This window comes from Ovis aries, chromosome 6, assembly GCF_016772045.2.
Source record: "Ovis aries strain OAR_USU_Benz2616 breed Rambouillet chromosome 6, ARS-UI_Ramb_v3.0, whole genome shotgun sequence".
NCBI classification, from domain to species: Eukaryota; Metazoa; Chordata; class Mammalia; order Artiodactyla; family Bovidae; genus Ovis; species Ovis aries.
Window position 1 is genome coordinate 34,904,661 of NC_056059.1, and position 20,887 is coordinate 34,925,547.

The following is a 20,887-nucleotide window of genomic DNA, read 5'->3' on the forward strand; positions in this document are numbered from 1 at the left end:
AAACCAAAAATTCTTCATGAGTTAAAGTACACAAACAAGTATTTGTGTCTTTTTTTCAAACCCCATAATGTGGCATGTGAAATAAAATCAGTTTTCAAAAGGTATTGTGTTGAGTAATATTTTTCAAAAACCAAGTCCTTTTAAGGACTACCTCACTCATTAAAACTGTTCTTCTGATACGCAAAGTAAACATTATTTATCTTCTGAACAATTTGGTTAACTCTGTTGATTCATAAGGTACTCTTGTTCTGGCCTCAACCAAGTTATCTACACCTTAAAGCAGATTCAGGAGATTCATCATATTTGTTTTATCATTTTTATAATAAACTAATGAAATATACTGCACTCATTATTTTATAAAATTTTATAAAATTTATAAATGTTCATTTTTGTCCCCAAGCAAATAAATTAAGCTGCTGCTGCTGCTGCTAAGTCGCTTCAGTTGTGTCCAACTCTGTGTGACCCCACAGACGGCAGCCCAGCAGGCTCCCCCGTCCCTGGGATTCTCCAGGCAAGAACACTGGAGTGGGTTGCCATTTCCTTCTCCATGAAAGTGAAAAGTGAAAGTGAAGATGCTCAGTCGTGCTCTTCTATATTTTTAAGGCACCCTTTGCCCTTTATCATGGTTGCCTAACAAACACAGCTCAGATTGCTATGTTGCCTAGTATTCAGTTTATTCAAATTGGTTTTACTTTTATTGTAAAAAATCTTTAAAAACACAAAAATAGAGAAAACATTACAATTGGTCAATGAAACTTTTACCCCAAGCTTTGATAATTTTCAATAATTTACCAACATTGTTTCCATCTATTCCTTCCTCCATATTTGTTAGTAAAGCAAATCTCAGATACCATATCATTTCAACCACATGTTTTGAGTTTTCCTCAAAAACAAAATTAAAGAAAAATAACACCCAAAAAATAAAAATAATTCTGTGATAATTATTCCCTCCCTATTCAAACTTCTCTGATAAACTCATAAATATATATTTTACAGTGTTTTATGTTTTGCAAAAAAAGGTGTCACATTGCATTTGCCACTTTTAATCTATAATACCCTTCTTTTTATCATGTCATTTACTTGTTGAAAAATCCAGACCATATGTCCTGTAGAATTCCCCATGTTCTATATTTACTTATTGGCAATCCCATCATAGCATTTTACATTCCCTCTCTCCTCATCCCAATACTTCCTGTAAAATTATGGTTTAATTAAGAGACTTAAATAGATTTAGTATTTGTGGGCAGGAGTGGTGTTGCTGTGTAGTTCTCTAGTCATTTCATTAACAGACAAAATGTCTACTTGTTACACTTGAACTAAAGCTAGAGGTCAATGATGTTAGGTACTTTCTATCAATTTAATTACTGAAAAGTCCACCACTAAAAATATATTTTTACCATCATGCTATGGCATATATAGAAACCATAATGATTCCCTTTAATGACTGCTCAATGTACCACTGTATGTTCAACAAATATCCTGTCGAAGGACATCTGAGATGTTTCCAATATTTTGCAATGAGTAGCTATTTGCATATATTATTTTGTAAACTTCCAGTGTTTTACAATTAAATTTATAAATGTTAGATAGTTGATCTAAAGGTAAATGTGTGTGTAGTTTTGGCAGATGTTGACAAAAAAGTGTACATTGGCACCATGCGTAACTCTTTAAAATAAATACATATGAATGGCAAAATTATAAGGCATTTGCATAAAAGTAAAAAAATATATTTTTAACATATCTGTAAAATCAAATCCATGAATAATGTCCCAAGAAATGGTTATCCTAAATTTATTGGCATTTAAGTTTTAAAAAATTAGCTTATTTTTGATATTAGCCTAAAATCCTAACACCACACACAAAAACAAACTCAAAGTGGATTAGACTTAAATGTAAGGCCAGAAACTATAAAGCTCTTAGAGGAAAACGTAGGCAATACACTCTTTGATATTAATCATAGTAAGATGCTCTTTGACCCACCTCCTAGAGTAATGGAAATAAAAACCAAAATAAACAAATAGGACTTAATGAAATTTAAAACCTTGGGCACAGCAAAGGTAAGACTAAGAGACAACCTGCAGAATAGAAGAAAATAACTGCCAATGAAACAACTGACAAGGGATTAATGTCCAACATATATAAACAGCTCATATAGCTCAATATCAGAAAAACAAACAGTCCAATAAAAAATGGGCAGAGGACCTAAACAGCTATTTCTCCAAAAAAGACATACAGATGGCTAATAAACACATGAAAAGATGCTCAATTATTAGAGAAATGCAAATTAAAACTACAACAAGGTATCATTTCACACATCAGTCAGGATGGCCATCATCAAAAAATCTACTAAGAGTCAATGCTGGAGAGGATTTGGAGAAAAGGGAACCCTCTTGCACTGTTGAGGAGAATATAAATAAACTGATACAGCCATTATGGAGAGGAGTATGTAAATTCCTTTAAAAATGAGAAATAAAACTACCACCTGACCCAGCAATCCCACCTCTGGCCATATACCCTGAGAAAACCATAACTGAAAAAGGCACATGTATGCCAATGTTCATAGCAGCACTATTTACAATAGCTAGGACATGGAAGCAACCTAGATGTCCATCACAGAAGAATGGAATAAGAAGCTTATATACCACAAATGGAATATTACTTAACCATATAAAGAACAAATTGGAGTCAGTTCTAGTGAGGTTGATGAATCTAGAGTCTGTTATACGGAATGAAGTAAGTCAGAAAGATTAAAAAAAATATTGTATACTAATGCATATATACAGAATCTAGAAAAATGGTATTGATGAACCTATTTGCAGGGAAGGAATGGAGACACAGATAAAGAGAACAGACTTATGGGCACAGTGGGGAAGGAGAGAATGGGATGAATGGAGGAAGTATCATAGACATACACACATTCAGTTCAGTTCAGTTCAGTTCAGCCGCTCAGTCGTGTCTGACTCTTTGCGACCCTATGGACCACAGCACACCAGGCTGTCCCATCCATCACCAGCTCCCAGAGTTTACCCAAACTCATGTCCATCAAGTTGGATGATGGCATCCAACCATCTCATCCTCTGTCGTCCCCTTTCCCCCTGCCCTCAATCTTTCCCAGCATCAGGGTCTTTTCCAATGAGTTGGTTCTTCACATCAGGTGGCCAAAGTATTAGAGTTCCAGCTTCAACATCAGTCCTTCCAATGAACACTCAAGACTGATCTCCTTTAGGATGGACTGGATGGACCTCCTCGCAGTCCAAGGGACTCTCAAGAGTCTTCTCCAACACCACAGTTCAAAAGCATCAATTCTGCTCTCAGCTTTCTTTATAGTCCAGCTCTCACAAACATACATGACTACTGGAGAAACCATAGCCTTGACTACATTGACCTTTGTTGGCAATGTAATGTATCTGCTTTTTAATATGCTGTCTAGGTTGGTCATAACTTTCCTTCCAAGGAGTAGGTACATTATCATATGTTAAATAACTGGTGAGAAGTTGTTATATAACACAGCGAGACAGTCTGGCACTCTGTGATGATCTAGATGGGAAGGCTCAAGAGGGAGGTAATATATGTCTAATTATGGCTGATTTGCATTGTTGAATGGCAGAAACCATCACAACATTGTAAAGCAATGTTCTTCCAATTAAAAAGTAAATTAAAAATATTAAAAATTGAAGGCAAATTAAAACATTGTTTTGACAACTGTTATTATATGTAACATACTGCATGAACAAAAATCCATGATAAAATATTATACCTGTAAACAACCTTAGAGATTATGTCTAATTCATAAAATTTTAAAACATGGACAATAAATTCCAAGAGTGGATTTTCTCAAATGTATGCAGTAGGACTCAATATTTTGAAATTCAACTTTAATGTTACTTCTGCTTTCACTTGAAAATGACTATATTCAAAGTATTTTTAGCATTAAAAAAGTAAAACCTTGCCATTGTAGTCAAATATTTAAATTTGACTGAACAATTAATCCCTATATCCTACATCAAAAGCAATAATTTTGTTATTGAAAATATTATACTTTAACACCTTAATACAAATATAAATACAAACATATATAATGGGTTCCCTTCTTAATTTATTTAGCAAGAATTTGTTTCTCACACACTGTATCTCTCTGTGTATATGTGTTTATGAGTGTGTGTTTTTGGTTTCTAGTGGTATTTATTACTTTTGAGGTCGATCCTACTGCATTATCTAGCACAGTTATTACTGAGATGGCTAAGATCTGAAAGAGTAAACTTAAATCCACAAAACTTTCATTTGCTGATATCAAATAAGTGAAAGACAGGATTATATTATTGTTCCCCTCTTAAAAAAAAGAAGATATTAACTTTTTCATTAAGTGTTTCATCAGAATTTCCCCCATGGAAACAGCTTTGTTTCATATTTTTTCTTATTTAATAATTATCTTCCAACAAAACTTACTTTCATAATAGGTTATAAGATCAGCAGAATAATGTATCCAGGTTACCTACCATTCATCCTGCACACGGAATAGACAAACTGGGGACTACTGAAAAGCCTGAATGCAACCTAAAGCAATATTTAGCTGATCAAATGCAAGCTAAACGACTAAGACCTGAGTTGTAAGAAATTGTGCATTTCCTCAATACTTACCTGAAGGATGAAGATTCTGTTCCTCTAAAAATTCCAAATCAAGCATTAGATCATCTTCATCCAGTTCACAAGAGCCCAAATTATTCAAAACATCCTGAAAAAAAAAGCAAAATCAATAGTTAGAAACTAAAACACTGAGAAACTAAGGCAAATACCCACATTTAGATGTCATGAAGTAAAAAAGAACTCAAACTTTGCAAAGAACTGCTTTAACTGAACCCCAGAAATTATTTTATCTCACAAGCTTTAACATTATTAGAACAAAAAAATTTCAATAATTATAAAAATTTTAACTCATTAAAAATGCACAAAGAGGTTTTTCAAAAGTATGGAAGAGTGTGAAGTAAACCTTTAGATATTTATCATACCAATCCGAGTAATAGTCTTCTAACACATTTAATGAATTATTTCTCAAACAGTTTTTTTAAACAGTGCCAACTCTGAAATGTGTATTGTTGAAAGGGGGGATCCAGTTACTGTTTCCCAATCATTTGCTTTGGATTAGGAGGGATTCACAGTATAAATTAATATCAATTAAGTTAAAAATTAATTATTGAATTTTATGTCACAAATATCAGAGCTAGATCATGTTACTTTTTCATTTCTTTTTCAAGAGGGCAAATAGTATAGTAAACTAGAAGGAGATATTAAGAAATCTTGAGGGAAATCAGTGATGGGCAGAGGTAGAAACTCTTGAAGGAGGACTACATTCCTGATCTGTGTATTTGTATATCATTGGTAGAGACCAGGTTAAAAAACAACTTCCCTGATAGCTCAAACAGTAGAGAATCTGCCTACAATGCATGAGACCCAAGTTTCATCCCTTGGTCAGGAAGATTCCCTGGAGAAGGGGATGGCTACCCACTCCAGATTTCTTGCCTGGAGAATTCCATTGACAGAGAAGCCTTGTGAGCTGCAATCCATGGGGATGTGAAGAGTCGAACATAACTGAGCAACTCACACACACACACACACACACACACACACACACACACACGTTAAGAAAAGTAAGAAGTTACTCATAGAAACTAGGATTAAAATAACAAAAGTAACAACAACAAAAAAAGAACATCAAGAAGTACCACCTAAAAGTTAAATATGATACCGTAATATTCCAGATTACCTTTTCCATTGATTTGAATATTACCATTATTTATATTTAAAGAAATATAATATTTGTTAAAGTAAGCCTAACAATGTTGTCAAATGGAAACAAACACTCTAGTTCTTGGAATTAAATCAGAGATATTGCAGCTTTTAAATATACCACTCTCACTTGAAAGGAAAGTTATGACCAACCTAGACAGCATATTAAAAAGCCGGGATATTACCTCGCCAACAAAGGTCCGTCTAGTCAAGGCTATGCTTTTTCCAGTAGTCATGTATGGATATAAGAGTTGGACTGTGAAGAAAGCTGAGCACTGAAGAACTGATGCTTTTGAACTGTGGTGTTGGAGAAGACTCTCGAGAGTCCCTTGGACTGCAAGGAGATCCAACTAGTCCATCCTAAAGGAGACCAGTCCTGGGTGTTCATTGGAAGGACTGATGCTGAGGCTGAAAGTCTAATACTTTGGCCACCTCATGTGAAGAGTTGACTCACTGGAAAAGACCCTGATGCTGAGAGGAATTGGCGGCAGGAGGAGAAGGGGACGACAGAGGATGAGATGGCTGGATGGCATCACCAACTCGATGGACATGAGTCTGGGTGAACTACAGGAGTTAGTGATGGACAGGGAGGCCTGGTGTGCTGTGATTCTTGGGGTTGCAGAGAGTGGGACACAACTGAGCGACTGAACTGAACTGAACTGAATATTGTAAAAAAAAATTGACTTAAATATTATTGAACTTCAGAAACACATGTTATCTGTGAATAGAGCATAGTAGTTTCAAAGGTGATAAATATAACCAAATATATGTGCTTCTTTATATTAAGTTATAAGGAACTATTACTATATTGGATTCAATTGTATTATACTGTGTCTGTATTAAGTACAAGGGATCTATTAGTTTATAAATAGAAGCAACTGCTTCTTGGATGCTCTATGATATCATGTGGCAAGGATAGCCCACTGAAAATAAGTTGCTTATTTATATAGCATCAAAGATATTATGAATACCAGTTCAGTTAAGTTGCTGAGTCGGGTACAACTCTTTACAACCACATGGACTGTAGTACACCAGGCTTCCCTGTCCATCACCAAATCCCGTTGCCTACTCAAACTCATGTCCATAAAGTCAGCAATGCCATACAACTATCTCATCTTCTGTTGTCCCTTCTCCTCCCACCTTCAATCTTTCTCAGTATCAGGGTCCTTTCAAGTAAGTCAGCTCTTTGCATCAGGTGGCCAAAGTATTGGAATTTCAGCTTCACCATCAGTCCTTCTAATGAATATTCAGGACTGATCTCCATTAGGATGGACTGGTTTGATCTCCTTTCAGTCCAAGGGACTCTCAAGAGTCTGCTCCAACACCATAGTTCAAAAACATCAATTCTTCAGCGCTCAGCTTTCTTTATAGTACAACTCTCACATCCTTACATGACTACTGGAATAACCATAGCTTTGATGGAATGGATCTTTGTTGGTAAAGTAATGTCTCTGCTTTTTAATATGCTGTCTAGGTTGGTCATACCTTTGCTTCCAAGGAGCAAACGTCTTTTAATTTCATGGCTGCAGTCACCATCTGCAGTGATTTTGGAGCCCCCAAAATAAAGTGTGTCACTGTTTCCACTGTTTCCCCATCTGTTTACCATAAAGTGCTGGGACCAGATGCCATGATCTTAGTTTTCTGAATGTTGAGCTTTAAGCCAACTTTTTCACTCTCCTCTTTCACTGTCATCAACAGGCTTTTTAGTTCCTCTTCACTTTCTGCCATAAGGGTGGTGTCATCTGCATATCTGAGGTTATTGATATTTCTCCCGGCAATCTTGATTCCAGTTTGTGCTTCATCCAACACAGCATTTATCATGATGTACTCTGCATATAAGTTAAATAAGCAGGGTGACAATATACAGCCTTGATGTACTCCTTTCCCAATTTGGAACCAGTCTGCTGTTCCATGTCCAGTTCTAACAGCTGCCTCTTGACCTGCATACAGATTTCCCAGGAGGCAGGGCAGGTGGTCTGATATTCCCATCTCTTGAAGAATTTCCACAGTTTGTGGTAATCCACACACTCAAAGGCTTGGCATCGTCAATAATGCAGAAGTAGATGTTTCTCTGAAACTCTCTTGCTTTCATGATGATCCAACGGATGTTAGTAATTTTCCTCTGCCTTTTCTAAATTCAGCTCGAACATCTGGACATTCTTGGTTCACATATGTTGAAGCCTGGCTTGGAGAATTTTGAGCATTGCTTTGCTAGCATGTGAGATGAATGCAACTGTGAAGTAGTCTGAAAATTATTTGGCATTGCCCTTCTTTGGAATTGGAATGAAAACAAGACTAGGAACTCACTGTGGCTCAGGTTATGAACTCATCATTGGCAAATTCAGACTTAAATTGAAGAAAGTAGGGGAAACCACTAGACCATTCAGTATGACCTAAATCAAATGCCTTACGATTATACAGTGGAAGTGACAAATAGATTCAAGGGATTAGAGCTGATAGACAGAGTGCCTGAAGAACTATGTACGGAAGTTCGTGACATTGTACAGGAAGCAGTGATCAAGACCACCCCCAAGAAAAAGAAATGCAAAAAGGCAAAATGGTTGTCTGAGGAGGACTTACAAATAGCTGAGACAAGAAGAGAAGCTACAGGCAAAGGAGAAAAGGAAAGATACCTATTTGAATGCAGAGTTCCAGAGAACAGCAAGGAGAGATAAGAAAGCCTTCTCAGTGATCAATGCAAAGAAATAGAGGAAAACAATAGAATGGGAGAAACTAGTGATCTCTTCAAGAAAATTACAAACATAGGCAACACAAGATAAGCTGCCATTCTCAAAAATGCAAAACAGAATATTGAAACAATGAAAGAAATATAATTGAAGTTGATTGTGGAAAATTAAGAGTTTATTTAAGCATATATTACAAGGATACTATTTCTAAGTCCTATTGCGCAGTATTCAAATATGAGAATTTTAATCAAGGAGTCAAAAATACATTGGTTTAAAAATTCTTTAATAATTAAGGTGTAGTAATTGATACAGCTTCAAATTAGCCTTAATAATTTTATATACTTGTATTTTGAATTTCATTGACCAATATTATCGTCTTACCTGTTTTCATCCAAAATTCATAAAATGGATCTTTTATAACTTTATTTTCAAGCTGAGGATAGATTATCAACTGTCGAATTCAAAATAGGGTTGAACCGTAGTACCTTGGAAAGTGATTATTTTTGAAGATAGTACCATTAAAGAAGAAGCTACAGTTAAATCAACTCACAAGTACGGGCCCTAATATGACTGGTGTTCTTATAGGAAATATTAGGACAGACAAGAAAGACAGAGGGACAGCCGTGGGAGGACACAGCAAGAAGGCAGCCATCTGCAAGCCAAGGAAAGAGACTTCAGGAGAATCCACACCTGCCTACACTTCGATCTTGGATGCCCAGCCCCCAGAACTATAAGAAAATACATGTCTGCCGTTTAAGCCGCCCAGTTGTAGTATTTTGTTATCACAGCCCCAGCACACTTACACAACCAACAACATTTAGAAAACAACGGAGATTAGAAGAAAGGAAATAAATGCATGGCTAGCATATAATTCTGTGTTATGCTATGTAAGGACATCTTTCTCAATGTAAGCTTATATGTTTTGCATAGCATTTCTTCCTTAAATTTGAAATTACTTCATTTGATGTACCTAGCTATAGAAAAATATACCAGGTTCTTAAATAAGCCAAACTTCCTGTTCTTGGTGGATGATCCAAGATGGGCATTTTATCCAAACTTGCTGATGACAGCCTTTTCAGAAAAATGAGAAGTGGTTCTGTCTGGTGTTAGATATTACAAGGTGTGCATCACAGGGACCTTGGACTTTACTGCATGGTTAAGACCAGATTAAGTTTACTGGGAAAATGTCAAGTGTTATATTAGTAGGTCTTCTGATTCTTGGTTCTAGCAATTCCCGGGGTCCAGAAACATACATGATCTTTTCAAGGTTGAACTGTTCAACCCTATTTTGGATCTAATGGTTGATAAGCTTACTCCTTGGAAGAAAAGTTATGTCCAACCTAGATAGCATATTCAAAAGCAGAGACATTACTTTGCCAACTAAGGTCCATCTAGTCAAGGCTGTGGTTTTTCCTGTGGTCATGTATGGATGTGAGAGTTGGACTGTGAAGAAGGCTGAGCACCAAAGAATTGATGTGTTTGAACTGTGGTGTTGGAGAAGACTCTTGAGAGTCCCTTGGACTGCAAGGAGATCCAACCAATCCATTCTGAAGGAGATCAGCCCTGGGATTTCTTTGGAAGGAATGATGCTAAAGCTGAAACTCCAGTACTTTGGTCACCTTATGTGAAGAGTTGACTCGTTGGAAAAGACTCTGATGCTGGGAGGGATTGGGGGCAGGAGGAGAAGGGGACGACAGAGGATGAGATGGCTGGATGGCATCACTGACTCGATGGACGTGAGTCTGAGTGAACTCCGGGAGTTGGTGATGGACAGGGAGGCCTAGTGTGCTGCGATTCATGGGGTCACAAAGAGTCGGACACGACTGAGTGACTGAACTGAACTGAACTGAATCTATCCTCAGCTTGAAAATAAAGTTATGAAAGATTTTATTTATGTAACAAGGAACTATTTATAAACTCTACCCCTGTTATATCATTTAGTTTAAGAAAGAAACACCAACAAAGTGAACAAATTATATTTGGAAAATTTGCCACATTGTTTTGATTTACTCTCATTTAGGAGGTGACCCTTGACATTTGGACTAGCAGGCCGGTCCATCACTGGTCTGGAAGAAGTGTTCTTTAATCTGCTTATTCCAAATATTGCCTTGCTTTGATATATTGCTTACGAAGCAACTTTCTTATTAATGTAGTAGAGTCTTTGAAGTTGGTGAAACATCAAAAGAAAAGAACAGATGTAACAACATGATGTTACAGAAGGAAAATCAATGTGAATTTACAGACCTAAAAGAGGTCTTTTCATATGTTTCCTTAAAAGAGACCAATAGTAGCAATGGTACTTTTGCCAACACTTAAGGACACTCTAGATACTTGCTATCCAATATCCACCAACAAAAAAGAGCCAGGGCTCTTTAATAACTAGGGAAATAAAACGAAGAGAAAATACACAATAGTTTTGGATCATTCTTTTGTTGCCAGAAAACAAGATTTGTCTAAAACAAAAAATCAGGGGCAGTTTTAAAAGGCTAATGAAAGTGAAAGTCACTCAGTCATGTCTGATTCTTTGAGACGCCATGGACTATACAGTCTGTGGAATTCTCCAGGCCAGAATACTGGAGTAGGTAGCCTTTTCCTTCTCTAGGGGATCTTCCCAACCCAGGGATCAACCCCAGATCTCCCACATTGCAGGTGGGTTCTTTACCAGCTGAGCCACAAGGGAAGCCCAAAGAAATGCAAATTCCTAGTATGAACACATTTGTAACCAGTTTTAGGGTAATCCTATCAATTTGCTCTGGAATCATGGTAATATCTGCAGAAGGAAATGGCAACCTGCTCCAGTATTCTTGCCTAGAAAATTCCATGGACCAAGGAGTTTGGCAGGCTACAGTCCATGGGGTTGCAAAGAGTTGGATGAGACTGAGCCCAGCACAGCACAGCATGGTAATATGTACAGTTAAGTAGCTAAAGCATTTAAGATAAATTGATATTAGGCTTGGTATGTGAAAATAAAACACTGAGAAGAATTTGATGATATAAAAACTAAACCAATGTGTAGAGGCCATGGGAAATATAATACATATTCTTATTTATTTTTTATGTAAGATTTATGTGGTTGCTATGAGAAGAGTGATTGTTTAATTATAAGGAAATGCTAATTTTTTACTAAATTCATAATATTAATAAATTAAATATCAAATCAAGCACAATTATTACTAAGTATTCCCTAAGCAGACGTTTAAAAATCTGTCAACAATACTAATTACTCATGAAATCTCCCAAATGACTCTAAGCCATTAAGAGCAAACTAAATAGATATTAATGAAGTAATTCAAAAATCAATTTTCTAAACTCTAGGGATTTAACAATGAACTAAAGAGGCGTGTTTTCTTTCCTCACTGAACTTAAAGATAATGAGATTCTAATAAAGAAATATCAATCTTTTTTATAAATAAAGTATGTGCTATCATTTATAAATCAATCTCTTGTGTTTCATTACTGTGAATTAATTTTCCAGAGCCTGCTTGTTATTGAATAAAAATAAAACTGAATGTCTAGAGCTAGTGTTGAAAAAACAAGCTCCGATCAGTCTATTAATATGTAACTATTCCATAAGGCCCATTTTATGACCTTTGGCCTTGTCTCTTCATTGCAATAAAGATATGATCTTGTGAAAAACAAAGAAAGCTAGGACATGTTACTACACAAGTGTTGCTTGTAAAAGAAATCATTCCGTCAAAGAGAATTACTAAGATACTCTCTACTTGTGGTTTTATAAACATGCTACCAATTGCATTTCTATACTGTTATATTTTAGATAAATGACTTTACAAGAACCCTTAAAATATCTAAAAGGCAAGATATGAGATGCTCTAGACTTTAATACTTGTTTATGTATATATTTAATGACACAGGAGAACTGCTCTGATCATTATTTAAATGTGAAGAGAATTTTTCAAACTAATCAATCTAGTTTACATTCTTCGATTCATCCTCCATTATGATTAGGTGATACTGGGTTATAAGTTTCATTCTCTACTAACCTAAATACAGAAACTTCCATAAATTGACTAACAAGAGAATATTTTATTATTGAAAATGTATGATGTAGCTATTACAGATCTTCAGTGAAACGCACCTGTCTAAAATATATCCTGCAACTGGCTTTACAATTAATTACGTTGGCTGTTTTACTTGGGGAAAAAAAGATAAAGTCAAATAACTTGGTATATGCTTTCAAATAATTTGTAATATCCCAGAAAGATAATTACATGAACAGTGAAAAATGAGAGACATAAAAGGGACAAGATACACATATAATCCAAAGCAGATGACAGAACAGGCTGAGTATATAAAATTTCATGAGGAGGGCATAGAAAAACCCACTCCTGTATTCTTGCCTGGGAAATCCCATGGACAGAGGAGCCTGGTGGGCTACTGTCCACAGGGTCACAAAGAGTTGAACACAACTGAAGTGACTGAACACACACACAGGCATAAGTTTCATAAAAGCTGAGTTTTGCATATCCATATATGCAGTGGAGAAGAAAATAACATGCGTTATGTGTATATATATATATATATATATATATATATATATACACACACACACACACAATTATATAATTTCACTGTTATATTTTCACTGTTCACTGTTAACAGTGAAGTAACTGTTTCACTAATTACTACTCCAGGGAGTTATTTGGTTTTTATTTCCTGATTGGGTAAATGAAACATTTGCTGTTGTTCTTTAGTTGCTAAGTAGTGTCCAACTCATTTGCAACCCCATAGACTGTCACCCATCAGGCTTCTGTGTCCATAGAATTTCCCAGGCAAGAATATTCACTCACTATAAAAGAGTTACCTTTACCTCTCAACATGGTAAGCACAGAGTATTTTCAAAGACAGCTTGCTCTATGCTAGGTCCTGTTTAGTCTTATGGATCTTCATATATCAAAATATAGTTTTAATAAATATTTTCAAAAATTATTCTATCAGCCCTTATTGGTGAGACTTCCCCACTATAGGTTCAAAAAATACATTTTGTAAATATGAATGACAAATGTATATAATTCACTAAAATGATATATTGGCATTATAAAAACAAGCAAAGGATAATATTTTGTTTTGATTAGTGTTTTTTATTTCTGTATAAAAAATTAGCAAACTGAGATTCTTAAAGCTATGAGTGGCTAACTCTTAGAGACCAGAGTTGCTAACTCTATTCTTTATATTAATAAAAGGTAAATTATTTTATATTATTCAGGCAATACAGGACTAAAATACTAAAGTATCACATTAAAACATTTCACTTTTTAAGAAAAGTTAACATTTATATGAATTAATATCTCCATAGATTTCATATCTATTTTAAACCAATATCTGAATTTGTACAAAATTTTAAAGTAAAGATTGAAGGTTTCCATTATCAAAAGAGGAGAAGGGCAAAGAAGGGAAGGGGAAGACAGAGGATAAGATAGTTGGTTGGCATTACTCACTCAATGGACATGAGTTTGAGCAAACTCAGGAAGACAGTGAATGACAGGGAAGCCTGGTGTGCTGCAGTTCATGGGGTTGCAAAGAGTCAGACACAGCGACTGAACAACAACAATGCAAGGGAATAAATTAAAAGTAACTTTTATTATTAAGTAGTAAAAATAGAAATACAAGTAGAAAACTAGTGAGTATAAAAATATAATTAGCAAGTGCAGTTTTTTCCTGTCATCATTTATGGCATAAAGGAAAATAAATAATGTCTTTTGGGATTCTATTTTCATAACAAAAGAAAACGAATGTTACAGACGCCATCGCCTTGATTTCGCATTTCACTATGTGAGTTTGCATCACTTCAATAAGGCAACAGAAATAAATCATTATCAAATATTTGTAACTCTAATGAAAGCAAGACCCACTCAATAAAATACCACCATTAAATTGTGTGTAATTGGCTTGAGATGAACATGGTAACATGGAAAAGAATGCTGTCACAATTAAAATTCTTGGAAATCTAGTATTTTTTAAATATATGTTAGAGAGAGATCATTATTTCTAGCCTTCATTCTTCTTTGTGCACTAGGAAAATGGTTAAGAAGTGTATTTTGTTATCTTGTAATTGGTGTTAAGGTCAACTTTTTGCCAAGAACCATTTCAGTTCTTTAGCTTTCACTTATAATACTTTCTAAACACTACCCTGAGATCACTTTCATTAAAGTAATCAATCATTTATATATATTCCTTCATCATCTAATACAGGAAAAGATGATAAAGGTATGTGCCTATAGAACAAATACTATTAATAATTTCATTTTAATTCAAAACCCAATGATCTGGGGCTTTCCTGGTGGTTCGGTGGTTAAGACCCCACTCCCAGTGCAGAGGGCCAGGGTTCTATCCCTAGTTGGGGAACTAGATCCCACATGTTGCAATTAAGAGTTCACATGCTAAACCCTCACTTCTACTTATGTGCAGGCTCATTAAAGAATTCACAATGGACAGAAATCATATGAAATGTGAACATTGTTTGAAATAAGTTTTGTTTCCCTCTAAGAATAAGTACCTTCCTTCTGTCAGGAAGCCTGTGGTCATTTCTTGTTACTGGTAGCTCAATATAATCCCCCAATATTTTTTATTGTATTTTATGATTAAAACTGTATAATTATTTTGCAAAACAGTAAAAAAAAAAAAAAGTTTCATGCTGCAACTAAGACCCAGCACAGCCAAATAAACAAATAAGCATTTAAAACAAAACAAAATTCAGCAATATAAGCTCTATCTACATATTCAAATTTGCTTCCTGAAAAATTATTAATAAAACTAAACATATTTATTATTTTCTGAAAATGCCATTTGCATTGAGTCTATTTTCATTCCCCAAATACCTAAAGAGCAAATACAAAGTAACATATTCATACTTTATTACATCACAGACTTTTTTTTTACAATATTACTTATAAAAGGGTCTAAAACATGCCTTTTGCTAATGATAGGAAAGATTAAAAGTCTTTCTCTTAAAAATTCCCTTTATGTGCAATACATCCTGGTTTTATGGAATATTTATTGTGTTCTTCAAGCTCTCAGACATGTCCTAATCTTTGGAACCCCATGGACTGCAGCATGCCAGGCTTCATGGAACATAAGACCATCAATTATACACACACCTAAGCAGAGTACATTTGCCCAAAGAATGATATCAACTATTTACTGTACTTCCTGCTAGAGAAAAACATCTATGACTCAGTGCCACAACTGAGCATAGAGTTCTTGTGTTCTCAGAATTTCTAGTGTTGTATCATTATAATATATGAAAATAATATTTACCTAATAATATCTTATGATGCTATTGATATAATAATATCTCAATTAACTGGGGATGAGATGTCTTACTGACAAGCTATTTTGATGACAAACAATAATGTCCTTTTTGAACATTAATTTTAACTATCTGATGCTTGGGGGGAAAAATGTATTATCCAGAAAAAGAATTCATGTGTAATACTGAGGAAATTTTTAAGAACACTTAATTGCTAGCCCTATACAAGGTTTAGTTTTCTAAGAATTTCTTAGGTATATGTAAAGATGTGGTAAAGATTCCATCTCCGTGCAGAAAATGCAAGAGACACTGGCTTGATCCATGGGTCACAAAGTTTCCTTGTAGTAGGATATGGCAACCTGTTTCAGTATTCTTATCTGCAGAATTCCATGGACAGAGGAGCCTGGAGCGGTAAGTCCATGGGGTCACAAAGAGTCGGACAACAATTATTTTCATATACAAATGATCCTTCACTGTGCTGTTTGATAATATTTTAAAAAGTCCAACCTTTCAAATTTTCCTTGATACTTTCTTTCTTCTATACAGTTGCAAGTTGAACCAAATTTCTTTTATTTACACTTCCATCAAATTTCAAATAACATTGTTTCTTTATGAAGACTTCCTCATCTTCATGTGGCTAACATTAATTTACTAACTTTAATTACTAACATTAATTTTTTCCCATGTGGTTTGTAATAGTTCTTCTACTTGCATCCTTAAAGTAAATGTGGTGCAATTATTCCCCCTTTGCAATTCCTACAGTACTTAACACAGTCCTGAGAATGTCAATAATTTAACAAAATCAATAATTATTTACTGATAACCATCAATATGTCAGGCTTCCCCAGTGGTTCAGCAGTAAAGAATCTGCCTGCAATGCAGGAGCCACAGGAGATGGGGGTTTGATGCCTGGTTCAGGAAGACCCCCTGGAGGAAGGCATGGCAGCCCACTCCAGTATTCTTGCCTGGAGAATGGTATGGACAGAGGAGCCTGGCGGGCTACAGTACATAGGTCACAAAAAGTGGGACACGACTGAAGCAACTGAGCACCCATGCCCGCACATCAATACGTCAGGCACAGGCAAGTAACAAACTGTCTCGAATTTTAAACCTGTTAAATAGAACAGTACAGCACACAAATTAGAGCATTTTCTGACTTAATAAGAAACCCACAGTTATTTTAATACTTTTATATTTCATTTGTTCAAAGTATCACATTGGAAGTATGTTGCGAAGCAATATAATTCAACTTACAAAAGTATTTCATATTAATGTATTTTGTATTAAGGTATGAAGAAACACAACTGAATAAGCAGAAGTGATACACCACAAGGAATTGCAGAGAACCTCTTTTTTTCCTTATAAAATGAGAGCTTTCTATTTGAAAAATTAAATTTATATTCTTTCAAGTAATAGTAAAAAGAATTATATTTTAACAACTAAAATAAAAACAGTGTTAAATGATAGTGTTAAAAACAGTGTCAAATGACAGAAAGGACAAATATTTCATCAATATTAATATATGAACATAATCAGGTTCAAAATGCTTTATCATAAAATTTATTTAGTGCTTAAATACCTACAGTGATCTATAAAAATATATAGGCCCATTTCTTGGTCTTTGAAAAATTAGTTTAAAAAACACAATATTGACTTGTATTCTATAATAAAACATAAAGTCACAAAATAAATATATTCATAAGTATCAAATATATGTCAATATTAATTTCATCTAAATTACAGAAACAAGAAAATATCACTAAGCTACAAATCAGAAAAAATATTTGCAGGTAGACGAGAGTCAAGACAGAATAGAATAGGTTCACTTCTTTGTTTTGGCGTTATTTGCCAACCTATTTTTTTACACATATAAAGATTATCAAATGAATTTATCCCTCTGGTTAGATCAATACACAATTTAGAAAAAAAATATTTTTATTTTATTTAAATTATTTGCAAAATTAAAGACAAAATTGGAATATTTTATCTTGCCCAGCCATTCATACATCAGCTTTTACTACATAGAGCTGAACTATAAAGAAATTCTAAGTAAATGAAGTGCTTTACATCAACAGAAATCTACTGCAGTATTCAAAATCCACTGATAAAAGTCAATCAATTCAACTTAATGTATGCTGCTGCTGCTGCTGCTGCTAAATCGCTTCAGTTGTGTCCGACTCTGTGCGACCTCAAAGACTGCAGCCCACCAGGCTCCCCCATCCCTGGGATTCTCCAGGCAAGAACACTGGAGTGGGTTGCCATTTCCTTCTCAAATGAATGAAAGTGAAAAGTGAAAGTGAAGTCACTCAGTCGTGTCCGACTGCTAGCGACTCCGTGGACTACAGCCTACCAGGCTCCTCTGTCCATGGGATTTGCCAGGCAAGAGTACTGGAGTGGGTTGCCATTGCCTTCTCTGAATTAATGCACAAGTTAATGTAACTTATATTATAATGATTTGAGGTACATAGTGATAACTTATTAAAGAAAAATGTTTAGAGAAACAGATTAAATTTTAATGAAATTATAATTGCTTTTCAATACAATATTACTATCAGCCTTCTTTTTGTGGAAACTCCTTTTCCTTTCATTATTATGATTAGAAATTAATATTTATTTTTATGACCATTACCCCAAAATGCATTCACTAAGTGCATTTTCCCATCTTTTACCTTCATAGCAACAATTTCATTAAATTTGTGGAATAAAACAATCATTATTAATTCCATGTACACCATGATATATTCTAGGATAAAGATATCAAAAAACAAAAAACATCCTCGATGAAATTGCATCATAATTTGTTTTCATTTTGTAAAAATCACACCAATATATATAATATGCAAATAAACATGAAATCAGCCTTTGTATTTTTACAAAGCTATTGTTTCTATCATCTTCCTATAAAATATACCACCGATTCTAAAAGACTCAAACTCTTTGAATTTGTTTCATAAATTTGAGAAAAACCTTGGAGAATAAAGAAAGTAAAAGTCTTCTATATCTTAGAATGAATAACTCCAAGTTATTCAGGATGTTAAAATGAAGTCCTACTGGCAATTGCTTTCTGCCCTAATTATCATTTTCTCACTTCAGCTTCATCATATGTTTGCCCTAAGAAATATTTCTTATTGCTAACTACTTTCTGAAACATTCAGAATGCTTACCAGATCTACCAATACTTTTATTATCATTATGAGAATATCTATCATTCATATAACCATGCCAAATATATGTCAGTTTCTGCAGAAACTTAAATTTTCATTTCTATAAAGGTTTTAATCACACCATCTTAACTCTATCACACAAATCCTCCTCATTGTATCAAGCAAATGGCTCCTCTTTGATACACGACTTTTTCCCCTTTTCCTATATTCAAATTTTTCTGTCTTTTATACTACCATTAATTATGTGGGAAAGCATTTCAATTGCTGATACCCAAGAAACTTGGCAAGTTCCTTGGAGTGTGCTTCACAAGATTATCTGACTTAAAGGAAAGATTCCTTTTGTTTCATATCCCCTGATCTTCATATTTCTCATAAAAACTTTCTCATCAACCTTTATATAACAGACCCTCATGTAGTTATGTTATAGCCATGTACTAGATTTTGACCTTAAAACCATCCTATACAAACCTCCAAAACTATCTCCCTCTCTGGTAACACAGATTTCTGGTAACCCAGAAATCCATACATTAAGATGACAAGAATACAAAATGAAGAGAATCTTTGAATCATAACATGAAGGAAAGCTGCCCTGGAGAGTTTCCAGATGCTCTCTGTGAGTAAGAAATACATTTGTGTTGTATTTAAGCCATGAAGATTTTTCATGGTTTATTTCTTAGTACCTCATAGCCCAGTATATACAAATTAATACATTCTAATTCTTTTACTCATTTCATATGCTCCTTATCTTACAATTTTAAGTTCTGTAATTTTCTAATAATTTTTCCTCTATAATGGACTTTAAACAGTCTTGCTTTCCTGTATTTTACCAGGTTTCTATTACTTTATGTTATTGGCAATATTGAGTATCATACTGGCAAAATACTTTGTGTACTGCTTCCTTAAGTGTTCTATACTGTGTTTTCCTGGTAGCTCAGACAGTAAAGAATCTGCCTAAAATACAGAAGACAGCCTACAGTGTAAGAGACCAGGGTAGAATCCCTGGGTCAGAAAGATCCCTGAGAAAGACAAGGCAAGCCACTCCTGTATTCTTGCCTGGGAAATCTCATGAACAGAGGAGCTTGGTAGGCTATAGCTCATGGAGTCAAAAGATTTGGACATAACTTAGTGACTAAACCACCACCAGCAGCAGTTAAAATCATGCTTCCTGGGTATACTGTGTTTTAAATTATTAAAGCAACTTTTTCTTTCTGTGTGTATGTGTGTGTGTGTTCAGCTGCTTAGTCATGTTCAACTCTTTGCAGCCCTATGGAGAATAGAACGCCAGGCTCCTCTACCCACAGAATTTTCCAGGAAAGAGTACGGGAGTGGCCATTTCCGACTCCAGGGGATCTTTGCAACTCACAGGTCAAAACTGGTCTCTTCCATCTCCTGCCAATAGCAGGAGGATTTGTTACCACTAGCAGCACCTGTTGTGGATGTGACTGGTGATGGAAGTAGTCCAATGCTGTAAAGAACAATATTGCATAGCAACCTGGAATGTTAGGTCCATGAATCAAGGTAAAATGGAAGTGGTCAAACAGATGGCAAGAGTGAACATTAACATTTTAGGAATCAAAGAACTAAAATGGACTAGAATTGGCAACTTTAATTCAGATGACCATCACTTTCACTTTTCACTTTCATGTATTGGAGAAGGAAATGGCAACCCACTTGCCATTCCTGCCAGGGATGGGGGGAGCCGGGTGGGCTGCCATCTATGGGGTCGCAGAGCTGGACATGACTGAAGTGACTTAGCAGCAGCATATCTACTATTGCAGGCAAGAATCTCTTAGAAGAAACACAGTAGCTCTCATAATTAGAAAAAAAAAAAAAGATTCCATAATGCGGAACTTGGGTGCATTCTCAAAAAGGACAGAATGGTCTCTGTTCATTGGCAAACCATTCTATATCACAATAATCCAAGTCTATGCCCCAACCACTAATGCTAAAAAAGGTGACGTTTAACGTTCTATGACTGAACAAGA

General features: G+C 35.0%; 1 protein-coding gene across 7 annotated transcripts in view; it reads right to left on the minus strand.

Moving 5' to 3' along the window:
- CCSER1 (coiled-coil serine rich protein 1) overlaps window positions 1-20,887 on the minus strand; it is a 1,491,420-nt gene that overhangs the window by 1,207,861 nt on the left and 262,672 nt on the right. For all 7 annotated transcript variants that reach the window (XR_009600997.1, XM_060416879.1, XM_027970872.2 and 4 more), the window contains exon 4: window positions 4,639-4,732. Coding sequence is in view for 6 of the 7 variants with exons in the window: in XM_060416879.1 (XP_060272862.1) it covers window positions 4,639-4,732 (94 nt within the window). In the remaining variant the exon portion in view is untranslated. The remainder of the gene's footprint in view (window positions 1-4,638; window positions 4,733-20,887) is intronic.